Source organism: Schistocerca gregaria, chromosome 2 (genome assembly GCF_023897955.1).
Source record: "Schistocerca gregaria isolate iqSchGreg1 chromosome 2, iqSchGreg1.2, whole genome shotgun sequence".
Lineage (NCBI taxonomy): Eukaryota > Metazoa > Arthropoda > Insecta > Orthoptera > Acrididae > Schistocerca > Schistocerca gregaria.
Window position 1 is genome coordinate 93,589,521 of NC_064921.1, and position 23,859 is coordinate 93,613,379.

The following is a 23,859-nucleotide window of genomic DNA, read 5'->3' on the forward strand; positions in this document are numbered from 1 at the left end:
TATAACACGATATTAGAAACAGATAAAACTAAATATAAAAAACATATTCAGTTGACAAGTCGTAAGTTTAAATAAAGAAAATCAACAATGTAGCACTGGAATTTGCTTAATTTTTTAGCTCTTCCAGCAGCTCCTCGACTAGAAGGAGTCAGCCATGAGGAAACTCTTCAGCTCTTGTGGTAGCTTATTGAAAATGGATGCAGCAGAATACTGCACTTCTTTCTGCTTAAGAGTCAAGGAAGTGCAATCCACACGCAGATTGGATTTATGCCTAGTATTAACTGAGTGAAAGCTGCTAACTCTTGGGAATAGGCTAATATTGCTAACAACAAACGACATTAAAGAAAATATATACTACGAGGGCAATGTCAGAATTTTCAGAATATTGAATAGGGGTCGACAATAGGTTTTCGAACTTAAACCACATATAGCTCGAACAGCCCGTTTTTGAGCCAAAAATACCCTTTTTGAATCAGAAGACTTACCCCAAAAAATAATACCATAAGACGTCAGCGTATGAAAATATGCGAAGTAGATACTTTTCGTGTTGAAGTGTCACATATTTCAGATACTGTTCTAATGATAAATAAAGCAGCATTTAGTTTCTGAACAAGATCCTGGACATGGGCTGACCACAACAGCTTACTATCTATCTGAAGGCCTAGGGACTTGAACTGTTCCGTCTCGCTTATAATATGCCCCATCTGTCTGATCAAAATATCGGTTCGTGTTGAATTGTGAGTTAGAAACTGTAAAAACTGAATCTTACTGTGATTTAGCATCAAATTATTTTCCACAAGCCACAGACTTATTTCATGAACTATATTATTTGATACTATTTCAATATTACACACAAGATCCTTCAGTATCAAGCTGGTGTCATCAGCAAACAGAAATATTTTTGAATCATCTGTAATACTAGAAGGCATATCATTTATATAAATAAGAAACAGCACTGGCACCAGCACCGACCCTTAGGGAACGCCCCACTTAACAGTGCCCCATTGGGACTGAACATCACTACCACTCTCAATATTGCGGAGAATTACCTTCTGCTTTCTGTTCTTAAAGTAAGAGGCGAACCAATTGTAAGCTATTGCCCTTAATCCATAATGGTCCAACTTCTGCAGTAATATTTTGTGGTCAACACAGTCAAAAGCCTTCAATAAATCAAAGAAAACAGCCAGCGCTCGCAACCTTTTATTTAATCCGTCCAAAACCTCACAGAGAAAAGAGAATGTAGCATTTTCAGTTGTTAAACCATTTCTAAAACCAAACTGAACATTTGACAGCAAATTATGTGAATTTAAATGCTCCAGTAACCTTGTATATACAACCTTCTCGCCAGCCGGTGTGGCCATGTGGTTCTAGGCGCTTCAGTCTCGAACCGCGTGAGCGCTACGGACGCAGGTTCGAATCCTGCCTCGTTCATGGAAGTGTGTGATGTCCTTAGGTTAGGTTTAAGTAGTTCTACGTTCTAGGGGACTGATGACCACAGATGTTAACTCCCATAGTGCTAAGAGCCATTTGAACCATTTGAACAACCTTCTCGATAACTTTATCAAACACCGATGGCATAGATATAGGTCTAAAATTGTCAACATTATCAATGTCACCCTTTTTATAAAGTGGCTTCACTACCAAGAACTTCAATCGGTCAGGAAACCGACCACTCGCAAAGTAAAGTTACAGATATGGTTAAGTACTGGGCTAACATAAATAGAACAATACTTCAGTATTCTGCTAGATACCCGTCATATCCATTAGAGTTCTTCGTCATTAGTGAATTAATTATTAACTCAATCTCCCTCTTGTCAGTATCATGGAGGAGTATTTCAGGTAACAGTCTCGGAACACATTTTTCTAAGAGCGCCATATGATTCCCTGTTGGGACTAGGTTTCTATTTAGTTCGCCTGCTATATTCAGAAAGTGATTTTTAAATATTGTACATATATGCGACTATCAGTAACACGGACATTCCCACTACGCACGACCTGTCTCAGCAGACCAGTCACTTCCTTTACAACTGACCATATGGTTTTAATTTTATCCCTACACTTAGCTATTCCATCTGCATACCACATACTTTTTGCCTTCCTAATAACATTTTTAAGCACCTTACAATATTGTTTGTAATGGGCTCCGGCATTTAGATTTTGACTGTTTCTAACGTTTTGATATAATTGCCGCTTTGTTCTACAAGATATTCTTATCCCTCTAGTCAGCTACCCAGGCTGCCTGTTTGTGCTAGTACCCTGTTTTGAGCGTTCTAAAGGAAAGCAACATTCAAAGAGCACGAGAAAAGTCTTGAGAAAAACATTATATTTATCGTCTACTGTATCAGCGCTATAAATATCTTGCCACTCTTGTTCCTTGATAAGGTTTACAAAGGTCTCTACAGCAACTGGATCATCTTTCCTAAACAGCTGGTGACTATATTTAACACGTGCTGCAGCACAAAAATCTTTTAGAGTTGTAATTAGTGCATCATGATCTGAAAGGCCACTTCACCTTTTTGCTAACAGAATGCTCTTCTAGTAATGAGCAATGAACAAAAATGTTGTCTATGGTTGTTCAACTGTTGCCTTGCACTCTCGTTGGAAAGAATACGGTTTGCATAAGATTATATGAATTATGGAGGTCTACCAGCATCCTCTTTCTTGCACAATCACTTATACAATTAATATTGAAGTCACCACATATAACTAACTTTTTGTATTTCCTATAAAGTGAACCAAGAACCTCCTCTAGCTTGAGCAACATTGTTGTGAAATCGGAGTGTTTAGCTCCATTAAATTTAACCACACCTGCACAACATTGAAACACCTTTTCAGTGCAGTACTTCGAAACATCAATTGACAGAAACAGGATGCCGTTTTTCACATACATGGCTACTCCCCCACACCGCAAAGAGTTCCTCTAAAAGCTGCCAGCCAACCTGTATCCTGGTAAAGGAATCCTCTGAATTATCTCCTTGTTTATGAAGTGTTCAGATATACCAATAATTTCAGAGTCAACATCTATAAGCAGTTCACTAACTTTATCTCTAATAGCTTGTGTATTTTGATGAAATATACTAATTCCCTCATTACTCGGATACCTAAGCTTTGTCAAAAGTGGTTCCTTTGCTAGAGAGACTTCCTTTAAGCAAGAATACCTATCAGCTGACTTCAACCTAAAAAAGGTGTAGCTCTAACACCCACTACTGCTGGAATATTCCCATGAGTGATCACACCAACCCCACCTATGCTGTCATCTATAAGCTTTGCCAACCTCCCCTTCCTATACCTGTTGAGGTGCATGCCATGTCTAGTGAAACCCGTCCTGCTGATAGATTCCAACGACACCACTGAAATGTGACCCATGCTTTCCGTCATCAGCGGACCCCCAAGTCTCATGTTATTACGCCTGACGGCTGTATTAAGATGAGGCCGATCGTGACGCTGAAACAGTTCCATGAAATGCACATTCGTGTTGCCAGTCTGATTGGCTATCGTTTCCAGGTCACCATCCATGTCATACTCCCCATCCCTATCAATACTATTACCAGCCCCACCAACAATCACTAACTGATCCTCTTTAGTAAAACCCCTACATAACCCCCCTATGTTAACAGTCACCTGAGCCAATCCTGCATTGGGCTTGACAATGCTGGTGACCTGGTACTCACTCGCCAGCACTTACTGCAACTGCTGGCCTACACCTCTGCCATGAGAACTACCCAACAGCAGAGCCTTCTTCTTCCTCTTCCAGTTGGCAACTGTTCTCGCCACCATAACTACTGAGGTCTGCTGCATACTTCCTACATCTACAGCTACTAGAGATTCCTCTCCACTAGACTCTGACAGTTGGTCATATCTATTGTAAACACCAATAGTAAAACTATCTGAAAATATTATTCTCCTCGAAGATCTCTTGCCAACAGCCAGCTCCCATTCCCCAACTCCCTTCTCGCTCCTCATCCTATTAAGCTCCTCTTGTGCGCTTTTCAACTCCACCTGAAGAGCACAGATCTTACACTCCTGCTCCTCTATCAACTTACTCTTGCTGCATTACCTGCAGTTCCAGAAGAGGATCTCACCAGAATGCCCACTGGCTTCCCCGCTGCATTCCCCCCAGTGAAAATACTTCGAACAGGTCTCACACCGCAATCCACTACTCACGAATACACTGAGCAGGATCAAAAGGATGCAGGTGGCAATAGGTACCAGGAGATGAAGAAGCTTGCACAGGCTAGAGTAGCATTGAGAGCTGCATCAAACCAGTCTCAGGACTGAAGACCACAACAACAACAACGTACATAGCCACTCCCCAACCTACATCCACTGTGCCACAGCCGGCCGCAGTGGCCGTGCGGTTCTAGGCGCTGCAGTCCGGAACTGCGGGACTGCTACGGTCGCAGGTTCGAATCCTGTCTCGGGCATGGATGTGTGTGATGTCCTTAGGTTAGTTAGGTTTAAGTAGTTCTAAGTTCTAGGGGACTGATGACCTAAGATGTTAAGTCCCATCGTGCTCAGCGCCATTTGAACCACTGTGCAATAGCATAAGTAAATATTATCAGCAGAAGATGACAAACGTTTTATACTGCAACATCATACCGTAGGATAGGGTCCCTGCACCCCAATAGGTATGGGATGGGGAGGCTGGCTAAGCTTATAGGTGACAGTGTAGTGGTTCGTAGTCGTGGTGGTAGAGTCCCTAATCGAAAAATTCCTGATGTAGTTGGTGTAAGAGCTGCACCTTTTTTAGATTGAAGTCAGCTGAGAGGTATAGCTGATTAAAGGAAGTCCCTCTAACTAAGGGCTCACCTTCTGAGGATGTAATGTTTCCAAGTAGAGAAGGGATTAGGATATATCATCAAAATAAAAGAGGTATTAGAGATAAAGTTAGTGAACTGCCTATAGATGTTGATTCTGAAATTATTGGTATATAAGAGCTCCATATAAATAATTTGTTAATTCAGGGACTTCCTTTACCAGGATACAGGTTAGGTGACTGTTTCTCAAGTAGTTCCTTGCAGGTTGGGGAGTGGCTATGTACGTTACTGTTTTTGTTGTGGTCTTCAGTCCTGAGACTGGTTTGATGCAGCTTTCCATGCTACTTTATCCTGTTCAAGCTTCTTCATCTCCCAGTACCTACTGCAACCTACATATTTCTGAATCTGCTTAGTGTATTCATCTCCCTCTACGATTTTTACCCTCTACGCTGCCCTCCAATACTAAATTGGTGATCGCTTGATGCCTCAGAACATGTCCTACCAACCGATCTCGACTTCTAGTCAAGTTGTGCCACAAACTTCTCTTCTCCCCAATCATATTCAATATCTCCTCATTAGTTATGTGATCTACCCATCTAATCTTCAGCATTCTTCTGTAGCACCACATTTCCAAAGCTTCTATTGTCTTCTTGTCCAAACTATTTATCGTCCATGTTTCACTTCCATACATGGCTACACTCCATACTAATACTTTCAGAGATGACTTCCTGACACTTAAATCTATACTCGATGTTAACAAATTTCTCTTCTTCAGAAACGCTTTATTTACCATTGCCAGTCTACATTTTATATCCTCTCTACTTCGACCATCATCAGTTATTTAGCTCCCCAAATAGCAAAATTCCTTTACGAATTTAAGTGTCTCATTTCCTAATCTAATTCCTTCAGCATCACCCGACTTAATTCGACTACATTCCATTATCCTCGTTTTGCTTTTGTTGATGTTCATCTTAAATCCTCCTTTCAAGACACTGTCCATTCCATTCAACTGTTCTCCCAAGTCCTTTGCTGTCACTGACAGAATTACAATGTCATCGGCAAACCTCAAAGTTTTTATTTCTTCTCCATGGATTTTAATACCTATACCTACTTTTTCTTTTGTTTCCTTCACTGCCTGCTCAATATACAGATTGAATAACAGTGGAGACAGGCTACAATCCTGTCTCACTCCCTTCCCAACCACTGCTTCCCTTTCATGCCCCTCGACTCTTATATGTGCCATCTGGTTTCTGTACAAATTGTAAATAGCCATTCGCCCCCTGCATTTTTCACCTACCACCTTTAGAATGTGAAAGAGGGTATTCCAGTCAACACTGTCAATAGCTTTCTCTAAGTCTACAAATGCTAGAAACGTTGGTTTGTTTTCCTTAATCTAGCTTCTAAGATAATTCGTAGGGTCAGTATTGCCTCACATGTTCCAATATTGCTACGGAATCGAAACTGATTTTCCCTGAGGTCGGCTTCAACTAGTTTTTCCATTTGTCTGTAAAGAATTCGCATTAGTATTTTGCAGCTGTAGCTTATTAAACTGATTGTTTCGTTATTTTCACATCTGTCAACACTTGCTTTCTTTGGGAATGGAATTATTATATTCTTCCTGAAGTCTGAGGGTATTTGGCCTGTCTCATACATCTTGCTCACCCGATGGTAAAACTTTGTCAATACTGGCTCTCCCAAGGCCTTCAGTAGTTCCAATGGAATATCGTCTACTCCGGGGGCCTTGTTTCGACTCAGGTCTTTCAGTGCTTTGTCAAACTCTTCAAGCAGTATCATATCTCCCATTTCATCTTCATCTACATCCTTTTCCATTTCCATAATAGTGTCTTCAAGTACATCACCCTTGTATAGACCCTCTGTATACTCCTTGCACCTTTCTGCTTTCCCTTCTTTGCTTGGAACTGGGTTTCCATAAAGCTCTTGATATTCATACAAATGGTTCTCTTTTCCTGTAGGCAGTATCTATCTTACCCTAGTGAGATAAGCCTCTACATCCTTACATTTGTCCTCTAGCCATCCCTGCTTAGCCATTTCGCACTTCCTGTCGATCTCAATTTTGAAACGTTTGTCTTCCTTTTTGCCTGCTTCATTTACTGCATTTTTATATTTTCTCCTTTCATCAATTACATTCAGTGTTTCTTCTGTTACCCAAGGAGTTCTACTAGCCCTCATCTTTTACCTACTTGATCCTCTGCTGCTTTCACTACTTCATCCCTCAAAGCTACCAATTCATCTTCTACTGAATTTCGTGCCCCCATTCCTGTCAATTATTCCCTGATGCTCTCCCTGAAACTCTGTACAACCTGTGGTTTCGTCAGTTTATCCAGGTCCCATCTCCTTAAAGTCCCACGTTTTTGCAGTTTCTTCAGTTTTAATCTATAGTTCATAACCAATAGATTGTGGTCAGAGTCCACATCTGCCCCTGGAAATGTTTTACAATTTAAAATGTGGTTCCTAAATATCTATCTTAGCATTATGAAATCTGAAACCTGTCAGTATCTCCAGGCTCCTTCCATGTATACAGCCTTCTTTTATGATTCTTGAACCAAGTGTTAGCTATGATCATGTTGTGCTCTGTGCAAAAATCTACCAGCCGGGTTCCTCTTTCATTTCTTAGCTCCAATCCATATTCACCTACTGCGTTTCCTTCTCTTCCTTTTCCTACTACCGAATTCCAGTCAGCCATGACTATAAAATTTTCATTTCCCTTCACTATCTCAATAATTTCTTTAATTTCATCATACATTTCTTCAATTTCTTCGTCATCTGCAGAGCTAGTTGGCGTATAAACTTGTACTGCTGTAGCAGGCGTGGGCTTCGTGTCTATCTTGGCCACAATAATGCGTTCAACATTCTGTTTGTAGTAGATTACCCGGACTCCTACTGTTTTCTTTTTCATTATAAATCTACTCCTGCATTACCCCTATTAGATTTTGTATTTATAATCCTTTACTCGCCCGACCAAAAGTCTTGCTCCTCCTGCCACCGAACTTCACTAATTCCCACTATATCTAACCTTAACCTATCCATTTCCCTTTTTAAATTTTCTAACCTACCTGCCCAATTAAGGGATCTGACATTTCTCGCTCCGATCCGTAGAACGCCAGTTTTCTTTTTCCTGATAACGACGGCCTCTTGAGTAGTTCCCGCCCGGAGATCCGAATGGGGGACTATTTTACCTCCAGAATATTTTACCCAAGAGGTCTCCATCATCATTAAACGATACTGTAAAGCTGCATATCCTCGGAAAAAATTATGGCTGTAGTTTCAGCTTGCTTTTAGCCGTTCGCGGTACCAGCACAGCAAGGCCGTTTTGGTTAGTGTTACAAGGCCAGGTCAGTCTATCATCCAGGCTGTTGCCCCTGCAACTACTGAAAAGGCTGCTGCCCCTATTCATGAACACGCATTTGTCTGGCCTCTCAACAGATACCCCTTCCGTTGTGGTTGCACCTACGGTACATCCATCTGTATCACTGATGCACGTAAGCCTCCCCACCAACGGCAAGGGCAAGGTTCGTGGTTCACGGGGGGGAGGGGGGGGCTATGGGCTATGTATGTAAAAAACAGTATTCCATTGAGTCCATAGACATATCATGAGACTGCACTGAACAGATATTTGAATGCTGGGCACGGTCAGTTGAATTTAATGAAACTAAACTTCTAATTGTTGTTGTTTATAGTTAACCTAACTGCGACATCAGAGCATTTCTGCTCAAGCTAGAGGGGGTCCTTGATTCACTTTGTAAGATGTAACAGAAACTAGCTATATGCGGTGACTTCAGTATAAATTTTGTATATTATGGTGCAAGAAAAAGGATGATGGTAGATCTCCTAAATTCATATGATCTGATGCAGACTGTGGTTCTTCCAACAAGCGTGCAAGGGGATAGTAGCACAGCCATAGACCATATTTTTATTCATTCTTCATTACTAGATGGGCATTCTGTTGGTGAAAGCGTGGATCGCCTTTCAGACCATGATGCACATATTTTAACACTAAAAAGCTTCTATACTCAAACCAGTGTCATATTTAATTAAAAACTATGTAGGAAAGTTACTCCAACAGCATTAGAGAGTTTTTTAAACCTTGTCAAGGAATAAGAGTGGCATAATGTTTACAGTGCTTATAACATACACGATAAATACAATGCTTATCCTTCACACATTTTTCATGCTCTTTGAGAGTTGCTTTTCATTAAGACGTTGTAAACGGGGTACTAGCAGTAATAGACAGCCTGGGTGGCTGACTAGTGGGTTAAGGACATCTTGTAGAAAAAAGCGGGAATTATATCAAAATGTTAGAAGTAGTCACAATGAAGTTACAGTAGGCCATTACAAACAGTTTTGTAAGGTACTTAAAAATGTTATTGGGAAGGCAAAGAGTATTTGGTATGCAAATAGATAGTTAATTCAGAGGATAAAATTAAAACCGTATGGTCAGTTGTGAAGGAAGTGTCTGGTCAGCAGCACAAGCCTGACGATATAAAGTCAGTTCGCAGTAAAAATATTTCTGTTACTGATAAATCAGATATAGAGAGTATTGCTGGTGAATGAAAAACAAAATTTAGTTTGTAAAGGAAATCATATAACGTTCTTGGCAAATGCCTTTCCGAGATTGATGTCTGAAATACTCCTCTGTGATACAGACAAGAGGAAGATTGAGTCAATAATTAAATCACTGAAGACTAAGTGTAACGTGCGCGTGGGGCACACAATATTCATTAAAGCCTGTACTATGCTAAGTGAGTGGGATTCACCTTATGAGACAGGATTTTCATATAGTCATCGACCGCGTGTACCTGAATGGTGTCAAATCAGACTTACACCCACTCTGTAATAACAATGATCCGTCAAGTAAGTTAAAAATGCAACTACACGTCAGGATGGACCAAAGCAACACTGAAGATGCTACCAATTTAATAATAATACGGTCGCCAGCCTAATTAGGCATTAACTGAGTTTCTTCCCTGTACAAGTTGGTGTATATTAATGCAAAACAACACGTAGTAACACTGCATAATATAGGAAAATTTTAGAACCAGAAAATCTATTGAACTGATGTTTCACGCTCTGTACTGATATGGAAAAACCATGAATACATAACACTACACTATAATGTATACTACAAAACTTCGTATTGTCTATTGATCTAATTAAAATTGGGCACAGGTTACCCTAGAAATAGCACTTTTGAGCCACACACAAAATGTCAATTTTGATAAATATAAAACACTGATAAATTTTGACTTATATATTGACTTTAAGTTTTGCTGGTCAAACAAATGTGGAACACTTCAGAATTCAAATGAATAAAAAGGGGGGGGGGGGGGGGCTGAAACTGTTGTGATCACTATATTAATAAAATTGATTACTAAAATTATCATGCGTCCAAGATCTCCAGTATATGAGTTACTACTCTTTTTATCTTATTTACTTCTCATTTAAATACCTTTATATCTGTCTCGAAATAATTAAACTTCATTACTATATCAAAATTAATGTTATATTTCAACTTCGATAGACCTTCGTTATTCATTTACTGGTTCATTAACAAAACAGTTCTTTAAACAACATTCTAACATAACTAGGTCTGCAAGTAATTATTGGTAACACCAAATTTAATTTTTCATGTCGGGACACTCGGATTGCACATCATTTGGAAAGGGCCCTGTCTAGGTTAGTTGTGAAGATAATTAAATGATGGGAAAGTTCTGGTAAAATTTAGGTTATTATTGAACAGTTCACTCTATGGTAAATACGAATACAGTACTAAAAGTTTCAACCTGCTTGTATCGATGCGGCGGTTGGCGAGCGGCGAGATGGATAGGCACAGAGCACACATACAACCACAGCTATGGCTCTTGACGTATCGGCACTTTAATTCTTCTTAGCGTCGCAGTACTTTTCCATTTAGTGCCTATGGACTTTTGCCATGCTGTGTGGGCGTTGGAACGGCATACCCGAGGCTCTGTGAAGCTACGTCTTCCAGGAGAACCTCCCCGCTCCAGAACGTGCTGCTCAAACCAGTGCCAGACTCCAACTACTGCTTCTGAGTCCGTTGTGCCGTGCAGTGCCGGTGCGCTTTTTCCCGCGCTCGCCTGCCATCCACCTTTTACCGCTCCCTTACAGACAGGGTATCCACCCGAGGTTTTGCATTCTACATATCCTACTACGTTGCCTACTTATGGACCAGACGCACAGTTAAAATTTTAAACATCTTACAACAGTTTCAACATTTGTTACATTTCAATTCTATTACAATATTGCTTGACATTTGACATAAACATTAATTTTCACGTTGAAACTCGTTTACAGTTTTCTAAACATAATGGCGTGAAACAAAAAAGAAATGAAAGCAGAACATTAATTACACAAGTTTTTCGAAAAATCAGAAGAAAAATAGTTACTTATTTGTAGAATAGTACAGCGTTGTTGCTGTTCCAGAAGGACTCTCGTGGTTATTATGAAGTGTCTAGCAGGATGTTCATGTACTCTGCTCCGCATCCTAGCCCTGTATTTAGCCATATCTGTAATTTTTCCTTTAGGAATGGTCAGCTTCCTGAGCGATTAAAGTACTCAGTGGTAAAGCCGATTCATAAAAAGTGAGGAAGGGATAATGTCGATAATTTTAGACCTATTTCTAAGCCATCAGTGTTTGCTAATGTTATTGAAAAGGCTGTGTATGTAAGGATGATTGATCATTTTATATCAAATGTAAAGTTCGGCTTTAGAATTCGTTTAACAACTGAAATTATATTCTCTTTTCTCTGTCAGGTAATGGATGGGCTAATCAAAAGGTTTCGAATGCTTGGTATATTTTTTGATTTAACTAAGGCATTTGATTGTGTTGATCACAAAATATTGCTCCAGAAGTTGGATCATTATGGAATATGGGGAGTGGCTGGCAATTGGTTCACCTCTTACTTTAGCAAGAGGCAGCAAAAGGTTATTATTCATAATGTTGATAACGGCTGTGATGTGGGGTCTGAATAGGCTACTGTCAAGTGGTGGGTGCCCCAGGGGTCAGTGTTGGGGCCACTCCTGTTCCTTATTTATATAAACTACAACGGGTAACTCCAAAATATTTCTGTTTGCTGATGACACTAGCTTGGTAGTAAAGAATGTTGCGTGCAACATTCGCTCGGTTTCAAATAGTGCAGTACATGACCTAAGTTCATGGCTTGTAGAAAATAAACTAACTCTAAATCACATTAAGACTCAGTTTTTGCGGTTCCTAACACACAATTCAGTTTCACAATTGCAATTTCTCAGAACGGTCATATGATTAGTGAAACTGAACAGTTCAGATTTCGAGGTGTCCAGATAGATAATAAGCTGTCGTGGAAAGCCCACATTCAGAATCTTGTTCAAAGACTTTATACTGCCATTTTTACTATTCAAACGGCATCAAAAGTCAGTCGTCGACAGTAATCCCAATAAGCGACCATTGCATGTTTGGTACTGTTACAGAAGAAATCATTTCATATTTCTAAAAAAAACACAAGCATTTTTTGTTTCTTTAATGTGCTACTCACTATTCTACGGAAAGATCGAATTTTCGTCCACGACCACAGATCGAACTTTTCATTGAATGGAACATTGTCTAAAGGGATGAATACACTTGATAGCTACTCTTTTCAAGGAAACCGAACAGAAATCGTGTTGATCTAAGAGTGAGTGGTATAGACTGTTGCCCCGGCAGCTACTGAAATGGCTGCTGGCCTCTGCAAGCACCACCCGTTTGTCTGGCCTCTGAACAGCTGTCTGTACTGGTGAGAGAGCTATATTGTCGAATATGGTGTTTTATATAGTCATAAATAGGTATTATGGAAACATTCAGTTCAAGTAATGCACTATGTAAAAGATCTGTCCGAAACACGTAATCGTTAGTAGAGCTGATTGTGATTAAGTGTCGGAGAATGCGCGCCAGACGCCAAATATCCTGTAGACCTTATCTTGGAATTAGCTATTGGTATTATTTAGTAGTTGCCTTTGAAGAGGAAAGGAAAGGAGATAGCAAGCTCTTTAGAGAGCGTTGGTACCATAGTTCAAAGCAGTAAATGTCGCAGTTTGTTTCATTCCTACCAGTGAGACGTATTCTCAAGTAGGCCTAAGATCTGAAATAATGAAAAAGCTATGGCAGCCAGTCAGAAACAGCAATTATACTTTCCTAGTGTAGAAACATCTTTCTTGCCCCTTGGACCTTGCTGTCGGTGGAGTGACTTTTGTCCCTCACCAGTACAGACATCTGTTCAGAGGCCAGACAAACAGGTGGTGCTAGAGGAGGCCAGCAGCCATTTAAGTAGCTGCAGGGGCAACGGTCTATATCATTGACTGGTCTGGCCTTGTAACATCAACCAAAACGGCCTTGCTGTGCTGGTACGGCGAATGGCTGAAAGCAAGGAGAAACTACAGTCGTAATTTTTCTCGAGGGCAAGCAGCTCTACTGTATGGCATGGAGATCTACATCAAAACAGTACTCGGACTCATGACCACAACAACAACAATGTAGAGCATGATCTATTAATTTCTTGCTCCCAAAGATTTTGATGGGGTGAAAAACTTCTGAAAACGTTAGCTGATGAAAGTTCTATCTATAGTTCTACCGATAGTCTCAAGTAGGACTAAGAGGAACTGTTCGCTATCTCTGTCTTGCATGTTTTGCATTTTATTTTCTTATATACATATGTGCTTTGTAGGGTTACAGAGCATTAACACAAGCAATTTCTACCCGGAAATATCAACGTGGAGTGCACAGTCCTGTTTTAAGTTTACTTTCACCGTAAGTTACATCAGTACTTTCAATAAAGTGAGCCATTTATGTTTTGTACTGTTTTTAAAGATAACAGACTATTTAGAAGTGGGGATAACGTTGTGAAAATAACATTTGATAGTCCATCGTGCCTTGAACAATATGGGGTACAAAGATTGAATCTGGTTGCTACCAAGTGTGATACAGAGAAGAAGATGGCCAACTCTGGGTGGCCGGAAAATGGTGTGCTGTGAGTTGCTGTTTCAGAGTAATGTCCATTAAAATAATGGGATGAGATTGGGAGAACAAAATGTGTATGTGTGTGAGCAAAATGTATGTGGGTGTGACTTACAAGAGGGGAGGGGAGGGGTGGGAAAGGGAGGGGGATGTGTGGTGGGACGAGGTGGAGGGGAGAGGCAGAGGCGTGCGGCATGATGCCATCGCATGAGTGCCTCTGATCATACATGTAGACAAGCGGACAGTTATATGTCATATGTGTCACAAAGTTGCTACTAAATTCGTAGTTGTTAGCAATATTCAGAGTTTATGTTTCCTTAAAATTTCCGATCTTTTGGCTTGTTTAATACACTTTGTTCGATTCTAATTGCATTTCTGGATACATGGAACACTGAAAAGAGCCGGTATGACTGCTGTATTTCATAATATTTTATATACATAATAGCTGAGCGTACAGACACTGCTTGTGCTCATGAAAAAGTTTGATATGTATGATATGTATATGAAGCCAACGTGTGTCACGATAATATAAAACACGCTGCCTTTCCTTGTACTTTTTCAGTGAACTCCATCAATCCTATATAGTAAGAATCCCATATCGAAAAGGAATCCTGCAAAAGAGGTTTGAACAATTTTAGAGTAGACAGTCTCTTTAATAGCATAGTCGTGCATATCTAAGTGTATTGCTTATGAACACAAACTTTGATTCTCCTTCCTGCACAAAATTTTCTTTGTGATCGTCCCAAAATAAAATGACTGTACTTCTATACCCTAGGTGATTAGTTGAAGCGATTATCTTTAAATTTGTATGATTTCTCTTGTACACAAAATTTATTGAATTTTTAAGCGCTCATGTGGAGAATCACGTAATTTTTATTATCTAGAGTCAATAACCGTTTGTCCACCACACATATACCTTACCTGAATCGTTTTACAAATCGTTTTGGCATTTTATATCGATTAAGAAGAACAGAGATACTATAACACTTCACTTAGGAACACCAGATGTCACTTGTATGTCACCAGACGATTTTCTGTGAATTACTGCCACTGTCAGCTAATCACTTAAATTTAAATATTATATTATCTCCTGTTGCTGACATGTATCTGCAAATGAAGCAGTTTCATGAAAACTTCAGGATACCTTATTGATAATATGACTCTTGTTACGGTTGAAACGTGTTTACTTGCGGATGTATTTTAAATCATAAGGCTCTACTAATCCGCTTTTCACGTTTTCAGCTGACATGGGAAGGAGTGAAAATAACGGAAGTGAAGGTGGAGAAATTGGTCACATTCTTCGACGATTTCGACATCCGACTGGACAACGCCATTGACGTGGCGAAGATCGAGGACATCAGGAAGACGAATGTGGTGGCGCGCCAGCACCGGCTCAACCACAAGCCCTTCTCGTACTCCCTGAAGGTGTCCAGCGACAAGGAGCAGCTGGGCCTGCTGCGGGTCTTCCTGGGGCCCTCCGGGGCGTGGGAGGGCGACTCGCTGTCGCTGGACGACATGCGCCACCAGTTCCTCGTCATCGACGGCTTCCACATCAAGCGTGAGTACACTTGGGCTCGCCGCACTCTTGTTTCTCACTTGTACACTGTTGTTGTGGTTGTGGTCTTCAGTCCAGAGACTGGTTTGATGCAGCTCTCCATGCTACTCTATCGTGTGCAAGCTTCTTCATCTCCCAGTACCTACTGCAACCTACATCCTTCTGAATCTGCTTAGTGTATTCATCTCTTCGTCTCCCTCTACGATTTTTACCCTCCACTCCGCCCTCCAATACTAAATTGGTGATCCCTTGGTACCTCAGAACAAGTCCTACCAACCGATCCCTTCTTCTAGTCAAGTTGCGCCACAATTTTATCTTCTTCCCAGTTCTATTCAATACCTCATCGTTAGTTATGTGACCCACCCATCTAATCTTCAGCATTCTTCTATTGCACCACATTTCGAAATGTTCTATTCTCTTCTTGTCCATGTTTCACTTCTGTACATGGCTACACTCCATAGAAATACTTTCAGAAACGGCTTCCTGACGTTTATATCTATACTCGAAGTTAACAAATTTCTCTTCTTCAGAAACGCTGTACTCGCCATTGCCAGTCTACCTGTATACTATCAGATCAAAAATATCTGGGTGGCTATCAATGGCCATTATTATGGGAAGTGTGAAGTGCCCCTTTATCACGACTTGAGCTCTGCTGAGAACACTTTTAATGAGATGCCACAATGTCTGTGTAGTAATGGTAACCCACATAGAAATGGTAATGCATTCTTCCTCAAGCGCTGAAACCAGAGAATGTGGTGATTTGGACTCCACGGTCTGGGGCGAAGTCGACGTTCTAAATCATCTCAGCGTTGCTCCATTGTTTTTGGGCTTCGACTATGGTCAGTTAAGTCCATTTCAGAAATGTTACTGTCCACAGTCACAGACGATGCTTTATGGCAGGGTGCACTGAGAGTCTGATAAAATTATCGTCTCCGGACTTTTCCTTTACTGTAAGTGTTGAGAAATTTTTTCATACCCTTCCGCAATTAAAGTTCTCTGAATCACAATAGGAAGCAGACACCCTAATGATTAAAAACACACTCATACCCATAACACATCACCGTAATTCAGCGTTGAAACACCATGCGGTGGTAGGTAAAGTTATTTAAGCAGTCGCCTGATCCAAATCCTTTCATCAGATCAACGCAGTATCTAGCGAGATTCATCACTCCCAATCACTCATTTCCAGCTATGCACCATAAAGTGGCATCGGTCTTTGTACCACCTCGAGTGTCGCTTAGCGTGGACTGCACAAATGTTTGACTTATGAGGAGCTGTTCACCTTTCTAACCCCTTCTTTTTAGCTTCCAAGGCACAATTTTTATGTTATCTGGACTGTTGTAAAACTTTATAACTCAGTAGTGATTCCTCCCGCAGCTTTCATGCAGTTTCGTACAGCAACCCTCCTCAATGTTCGACAGTTCCTGTCCGTCAGAACACGAAGTCTGCCTTGAATTGATTTAGCTGTGGTTGTGGTTAATCTATCGTGTTGGACAATCACACTATAAACAGCTGACTTGTGAAGCTTTAGAAGGGTTGAAATGCCACTGGCGGATTTGTTATTCAGGTGACATCCAAAGTATAGTGCACTTTTTAAGTTAATCGGATCTCATGATTGGCCCTTTTTGCTGTTACTCTCTACTGCCAGCCGGCCGCTGTGGTCGAGTGCTTCTCGGAGCTTCACTCCGGAACCACGTGGCTGCCACGGTCTCAGGTTCAAGTCCTGCCTCGAGCATGGATGTGTCTGATGTCCTTAGGTTAGTTAGGTTTACGTAGTTCTGAGTCTAGGGGACTGATGACCTCAGATGTTAAGTCCCACAATGTTTAGAGTCATTTAAACCAATCTCTACTGTCAAGACGGCCTTCGCATTATTTTTTACTGCCACATCCGTCACTCGTGACATCTCAGTGTAAGCATACACGTCGCGTAATACTAAAGGCACACCGTGTTCTACACTGAAGCTCCAAAGAAACTACACTCCTGGAAATTGAAATAAGGACACCGTGAATTCATTGTCCCAGGAAGGGGAAACTTTATTGACACATTCCTGGGGTCAGATACATCACATGATCACACTGGCAGAACCACAGGCACATAGACACAGGCAACAGAGCATGCACAATGTCGCCACTAGTACAGTATATATCCACCTTTCACAGCAATGCAGGCTGCTATTCTCCCATGGAGACGATCGTAGAGATGCTGGATGTAGTCCTGCGGAACGGCTTGCCATGCCATTTCCACCTGGCGCCTCAGTTGGACCAGCGTTCGTGCTGGACGTGCAGACCGCGTGAGACGACGCTTCATCCAGTCCCAAACATGCTCAATGGGGGACAGATGCGGAGATCTTGCTGGCCAGGGTAGTTGACTTACACCTTCTAGAGCACGTTGGGTGGCACGGGATACATGCGGACGTGCATTGTCCTGTTGGAACAGCAAGTTCCCTTTCCGGTCTACGAATGGTAGAACGATGGGTTCGATGACGGTTTGGATGTACTGTGCACTATTCAGTGTCCCCTCGACGATCACCAGAGGTGTACGGCCAGTGTAGGAGATGGCTCCCCACACCATGATGCCGAGTGTTGGCCCTGTGTGCCTCGGTCGTATGCAGTCCTGATTGTGACGCTCACCTGCACGGCGCCAAACACGCATACTACCATCATTGGCACCAAGGCAGAAGCGACTCTCATCGCTGAAGACGACACGTCTCCATTCGTCCCTCCATTCACGCCTGTCGCGACACCACTGGAGGCGGGCTGCACGATGTTGGGGCGTGAGCGGAAGACGGCCTAACGATGTGTGGGACCGTAGCCCAGCTTCATGGAGACGGTTGCGAATGGTCCTCGCCGATACCCCAGGAGCAACAGTGTCCCTAATTTGCTGGGAAGTGGCGGTGCGGTCCCCTACGGCACTGCGTAGGATCCTACGGTCTTGGCGTGCATCCGTGCGTCGCTGCGGTCCGGTGCCAGGTCGACGGGCACGTGCACCTTCCGCCGACCACTGGCGAAAACATCGATGCACTGTGGAGACCTCACGCCCCACGTGTTGAGCAATTCGGCGGTACGTCCACCCGGCCTCCCGCATGCCCACTATACGCCCTCGCTCAATGTCTGTCAACTACACATACGGTTCACGTCCACGCTGTCGCGGCATGCTACCAGTGTTAATGACTGCGATGGAGCTCCGTATGCCTCGGCAAACTGGCTGACACTGACGGCGGCGGTGCACAAATGCTGCGCAGCTAGCGCCATTCGACGGCCAACACCGCGGTTCCTGGTGTGTCCGCTGTGCCGTGCGTGTGATCGTTGCTTGTACAGACCTCTCGCAGTGTCCGGAGCAAGTATGGTGGGTCTGACACACCGGTGTCAATGTGTTCTTTTTTCCATTTCCAGGAGTGTATATTGAGATACAGATATACGTGAACAGGCAGAATACGGGGCTCCGATCGGCAATGCCTTTACAAGACAGCAAGTATCTGGTGCAATAGTTAGATCGGTTACTACTGCTACATGACAGCTTATTAAGTTTCAGATGTGTTAGAACGTGCTGTTATAGTCGGCGCACGAGCGATGGGACACTGCATCTCAGAGGTAGAGATGAAGTGGGGATTTTACCGTACAACCACTTCACCAGTGTACTGTGAATATCAGGGATCCCGTAAAACATCAAATCTCCGAAATCGCTGAGGCCGTGGAAAGACTCTACAAGAACGGGACCAACTACGACGGAAGAGACTCGTTCAACGTGACAGAAGTGTAACCCTTCCCGAGGATTGCTGCACATTTCAATGCTGGGCCATTAACAAGTGTCAGCGTGCGTACCATTCAACGAAACATCAACGACATTGGCTTTCGGAGCAAAAGGCCCAGTCGTGTACCCTTGATGACTGCACGAAAAAAGTCTTCAAGCCTCTCCTGGGCCCGTCAACACCGACAATGAACTGTCGATGATTGGAAACATGTTGCCTGGTCGGACGAGTCTGTTTCAAATTGTATCGAGAGAATGGACGTGTACTGGTACGGAGACAGCCTTATGAATCCATAGACCCTGCATGTCAGCAGGGGACTGTTCAAGCTGCTGCAGGCTATGTAACGGTGTGGGGCGTGTGATGTTCGAGTGATATGGGATCCCTGATACGTCTAGATACGACTCTGACGGGTGACACGTACCTAATCATCCTGTCTGATCACTTGCATCCATTCATGTCCGTTGGGCAACTCCAAAACGAAAAAGCGACACCCCATACGTCCGTAATTGATACAGAATGCCTCCAGGAAACACTTTTGAGTTTAAACACTTCCACTGGCCACCAAACTTCCCAGACATGGACATTAGTAAGCATATCTGGGATCCTTTGCAACGTGCTCTTCCGAAGAGACATCCACCCCCTCGTACTCCTACAGGTTTACGGATTCATGGTGTCAGTTCTCTCCAGCACTGCTTCAGACATTAGTCGAGTCCATGCCACGTCGTCTTGCGGCACTTCTGGGTGCTCGCTTGGGCCCTATACGATATTCGGCAAGTGTACCAGTTTCTTTGGTTCTTCAGTGTACAACGCTTTAGCGTAAAAGTGCAAGTCTCACGAACTCATACAATTATTATGGTTATAAAAAAGCAGTGAACAATTCATTGAGGATTGCATTAGAGAATATAAAGAAAGAATATTGTAAGTAACAATTTCTATGTGATATAGAAATCGTGTTAAGTTACCATTTGGCCGTTATGCACACACAACTAAAAAAGGTGTGCATAACCCCGGTTCCAGAACTCCTGAAGATAGACATTGACTATGTATATTATATCACAGACACTGTTCATTCGACTGTTCAGAGACGATATTAAACCCGCCCAAAGATGTAAATAACCATGCATGAGCAGCGCCTATTAGACGGAGGGGGTCCGACAGCCTATCAGTTCCAGTCATTCCACCAGGAAGAAGGTACACAGCTCGTGTTGTCTGTTGTTCGATCACACCTAAACGGTTAATACCGCGCTTAGATCACGTCCGAATTGTTAATTTGTGCCAGGAAGACCTCTCAACAAGGGAAGTGTCCAGGCGTCTCGGTGTGAACCATATCGATGTTGTTCGGACATGGAGGAGATACGGAGACACAGGAACTGTCGGTGACACGCCTCGCCCAGGCCGCCCAAGGGCTAATACTGCAGTGGATGACCGCTACCTACGGATTATGGCTCGGAGGAACCCTGACAGCAACGACACCATGTTGAATAATGCTTTTCGTGCAGCCACATGACATCGTGTTACGAATCAAACTGTGCGCAATAGGCTGGACGATGCGCAACTTCACTCCCGACCTCCCGGCCGGTGTGGCCGAGCGGTCCTAGGCGCTTCAGTCTGAAACCGCGCGACCTCCATGGCGAGGTCCATCTTTGCAACCACGACACCATGCGGCGCGGTACAGATGGGCCCAACAACATACCACCTGGACCGCTCAGGATTGGCAGCACGTCCTCTTCACAGATGAGTGCCGCATATGCCTTCAACCAGACAATGGTCGGAGAGTATTTGGAGGCAACTCGGTCAGGCTGAACGCCTTAGACACACTGTCGAGCGAGTACAGCTAGGATGAGGTTCCCTACTGTTTTGGGCTGGCATTATGTGAGGCCGACGTAAGCCGCTGGTGGTCATGGAAGGCTCTGTAACTGCTGGACCATTTGTGAAAGCCATCCTTCGACCAACAATGCAACCATATTGGCAACATATTTGTGAGCCATTCTCCATAAACGATAGTTTGCGCCCCCATCATGCACATTTTGTGAATGAGTTCCTTAAGGATAATGACTGGTCGACTAGAGTGGCCACAATGTTCTCCAGACATGAATCCTATCGAACATGCCTGAGATAGATTGAAAAGGGTTGCTTATGAACGATGTGAGTTACCAACCACTCTGAGGGATCTACGCCGAATCGCCGTTGAGGAGTGGGAGAATCTGGACCAACAGTGTCTTGATGAACTTTTGGATAGTATGCCACGACAAATACAGGAATACAGGAATGCGTCAATGGCACAGTACGTGCTACTGGCCAGCTCTGTGGCCGAGCGGTTCTAGGCGCTACAGTCCGGAACCGCGCTACTGCTATGGTCGCAGGTGCGAATCCTGCCTCGGCATGAATGTGTGTCATGTCCTTAGGTTAGTTAGGTTTAAGTAGTTCTAATTTATAGGGGACTGATGATCTCCGATTTTAAGTCCCATAGTGCTCAGAGCTATTTGAACCATTTGAATCAGGTGCTACTAACTATTAGAGACACCGGTGTGTACAGAAATCTGGACCACTACATCTGTAGGTCTCGCTGTATGGTGGTACAACATGGAATGTGTGGTTTTCATGAGCAATGAAATGTGCCGAAATGATGTTTGTGGGCCACTTCCGCTGGAGGTTCGAGTCCTCCCTCAGGCACGGGTGTTTGTATTGTTCTTAGCGTAATTTAGTTTCAGTAGTGTGTAATTCTAGGGACCAATGACCTAAGCAGTTTGGTCCCTTAGGAATTCACACACATTTGAACATTTTGATGTTTATGTTGGTCTCTAATCCAGATTGCTGCACAGGTTCCGGAACTCTCGGAACCTACGTGATGGAAATTTTTTTTTATGTGTGTACATTAACATTCCCGTAACCCACTAATCGAAATTCTGAACTGTAATACGACTAGACTGTTACCTTAATTTTGACTGAGAACTCTAATAAAAAACCTTTGTCAAAACATGTATAAGAATAACGTAGGTTTCGATACCCACAGCTTGCACTGCAGTCCTTCTGGTATAGCTCCTCTGTTTCCCACGTTCTGGAGGGAAGTAAAGGCTGGCTCAAAGAATTATATCGTCGTTCCCTCGCAACCGGAAGTTTGCGAATATTCTGTAAATACGCTCCTGGAAATGGAAAAAAGAACACATTGACACCGGTGTGTCAGACCCACCATACTTGCTCCGGACACTGCGAGAGGTCTGTACAAGCAATGATCACACGCACGGCACAACGGACACACCAGGAACCGCGGTGTTGGCCGTCGAATGGCGCTAGCTGCGCAGCATTTGTGCACCGCCGCCGTCAGTGTCAGCCAGTTTGCCGTGGCATACGGAGCTCCATCGCAGTCTTTAACACTGGTAGCATGCCGCGACAGCGTGGACGTGAACCGTATGTGCAGTTGACGGACTTTGAGCGAGGGCGTATAGTGGGCATGCGGGAGGCCGGGTGGACGTACCGCCGAATTGCTCAACGCGTGGGGCGTGAGGTCTCCACAGTACATCGATGTTGTCGCCAGTGGTCGGCGGAAGGTGCACGTGCCCGTCGACCTGGGACCGGACCCCAGCGACGCACGGATGCACGCCAAGACCGTAGGATCCTACGCAGTGCCGTAGGGGACCGCACCGCCACTTCCCAGCAAATTAGGGACACTGTTGCTCCTGGGGTATCGGCGAGGACCATTCGCAACCGTCTCCATGAAGCTGGGCTACGGTCCCGCACACCGTTAGGCCGTCTTCCGCTCACGCCACAACATCGTGCAGCCCGCCTCCAGTGGTGTCGCGACAGGCGTGAATGGAGGGACGAATGGAGACGTGTCGTCTTCAGCGATGAGAGTCGCTTCTGCCTTGGTGCCAATGATGGTCGTATGCGTGTTTGGTGCCGTGAAGGTGAGCGCCACAATCAGGACTGCATACGACCGAGGCACACAGGGCCAACACCCGGCATCATGGTGTGGGGAGCGATCTCCTACACTGGCCGTACACCTCTGGTGATCGTCGAGGGGACACTGAATAGTGCACGGTACATCCAAACCGTCATCGAACCCATCGTTCTACCATTCCTAGACCGGAAAGGGAACTTGCTGTTCCAACAGGACAATGCACGTCCGCATGTATCCCGTGCCACCCAACGTGCTCTAGAAGGTGTAAGTCAACTACCGTGGCCAGCAAGATCTCCGGATCTGTCCCCCATTGAGCATGTTTGGGCCTGGATGAAGCGTCGTCTCACGCGGTCTGCACGTCCAGCACGAACGCTGGTCCAACTGAGGCGCCAGGTGGAAATGGCATGGCAAGCCGTTCCACAGGACTACATCCAGCATCTCTACGATCGTCTCCATGGGAGAATAGCAGCCTGCATTGCTGCGAAAGGTGGATATACACTGTACTAGTGCCGACATTGTGCATGTTCTGTTGCCTGTGTCTGTGTGCCTGTGGTTCTGTCAGTGTGATCATGTGATGTATCAGACCCCAGGAATATGTCAATAAAGTTTCCCCTTCCTGGTACAATGAATTCACGGTGTTCTTATTTCAATTTCCAGGAGTGTATATTAACCAAGTCGCATGTGTTTCTTGCTCGCATTAAGTTTCCCGATCCAGAAATATCGAGAGTGAGAGAGTATTTTTGCTTCAGTAGGTATTCCGTCTGCTGAAGGCCGAAATAGAACCTGAAGCATGATGAAGCTGTGATCAATGTTCATTGCCACCTATACAGGCTACATATCAAATTTGTCTTTGGACAGCATTCTGATTTTTTTTGCTTATTGTAAGTTGGTTG

At 43.6% G+C, this 23,859-nt stretch overlaps 1 protein-coding gene across 1 annotated transcript in view; it reads left to right on the forward strand.

Moving 5' to 3' along the window:
* The window catches only part of LOC126336416 (allergen Cr-PI-like), a 117,025-nt gene that overhangs the window by 81,917 nt on the left and 11,249 nt on the right, over positions 1-23,859 (forward strand). Inside the window, exon 9 of the mRNA XM_050000107.1 lies at positions 15,007-15,322. Coding sequence (XP_049856064.1) covers positions 15,007-15,322 — 316 coding nt within the window. The remainder of the gene's footprint in view (positions 1-15,006; positions 15,323-23,859) is intronic.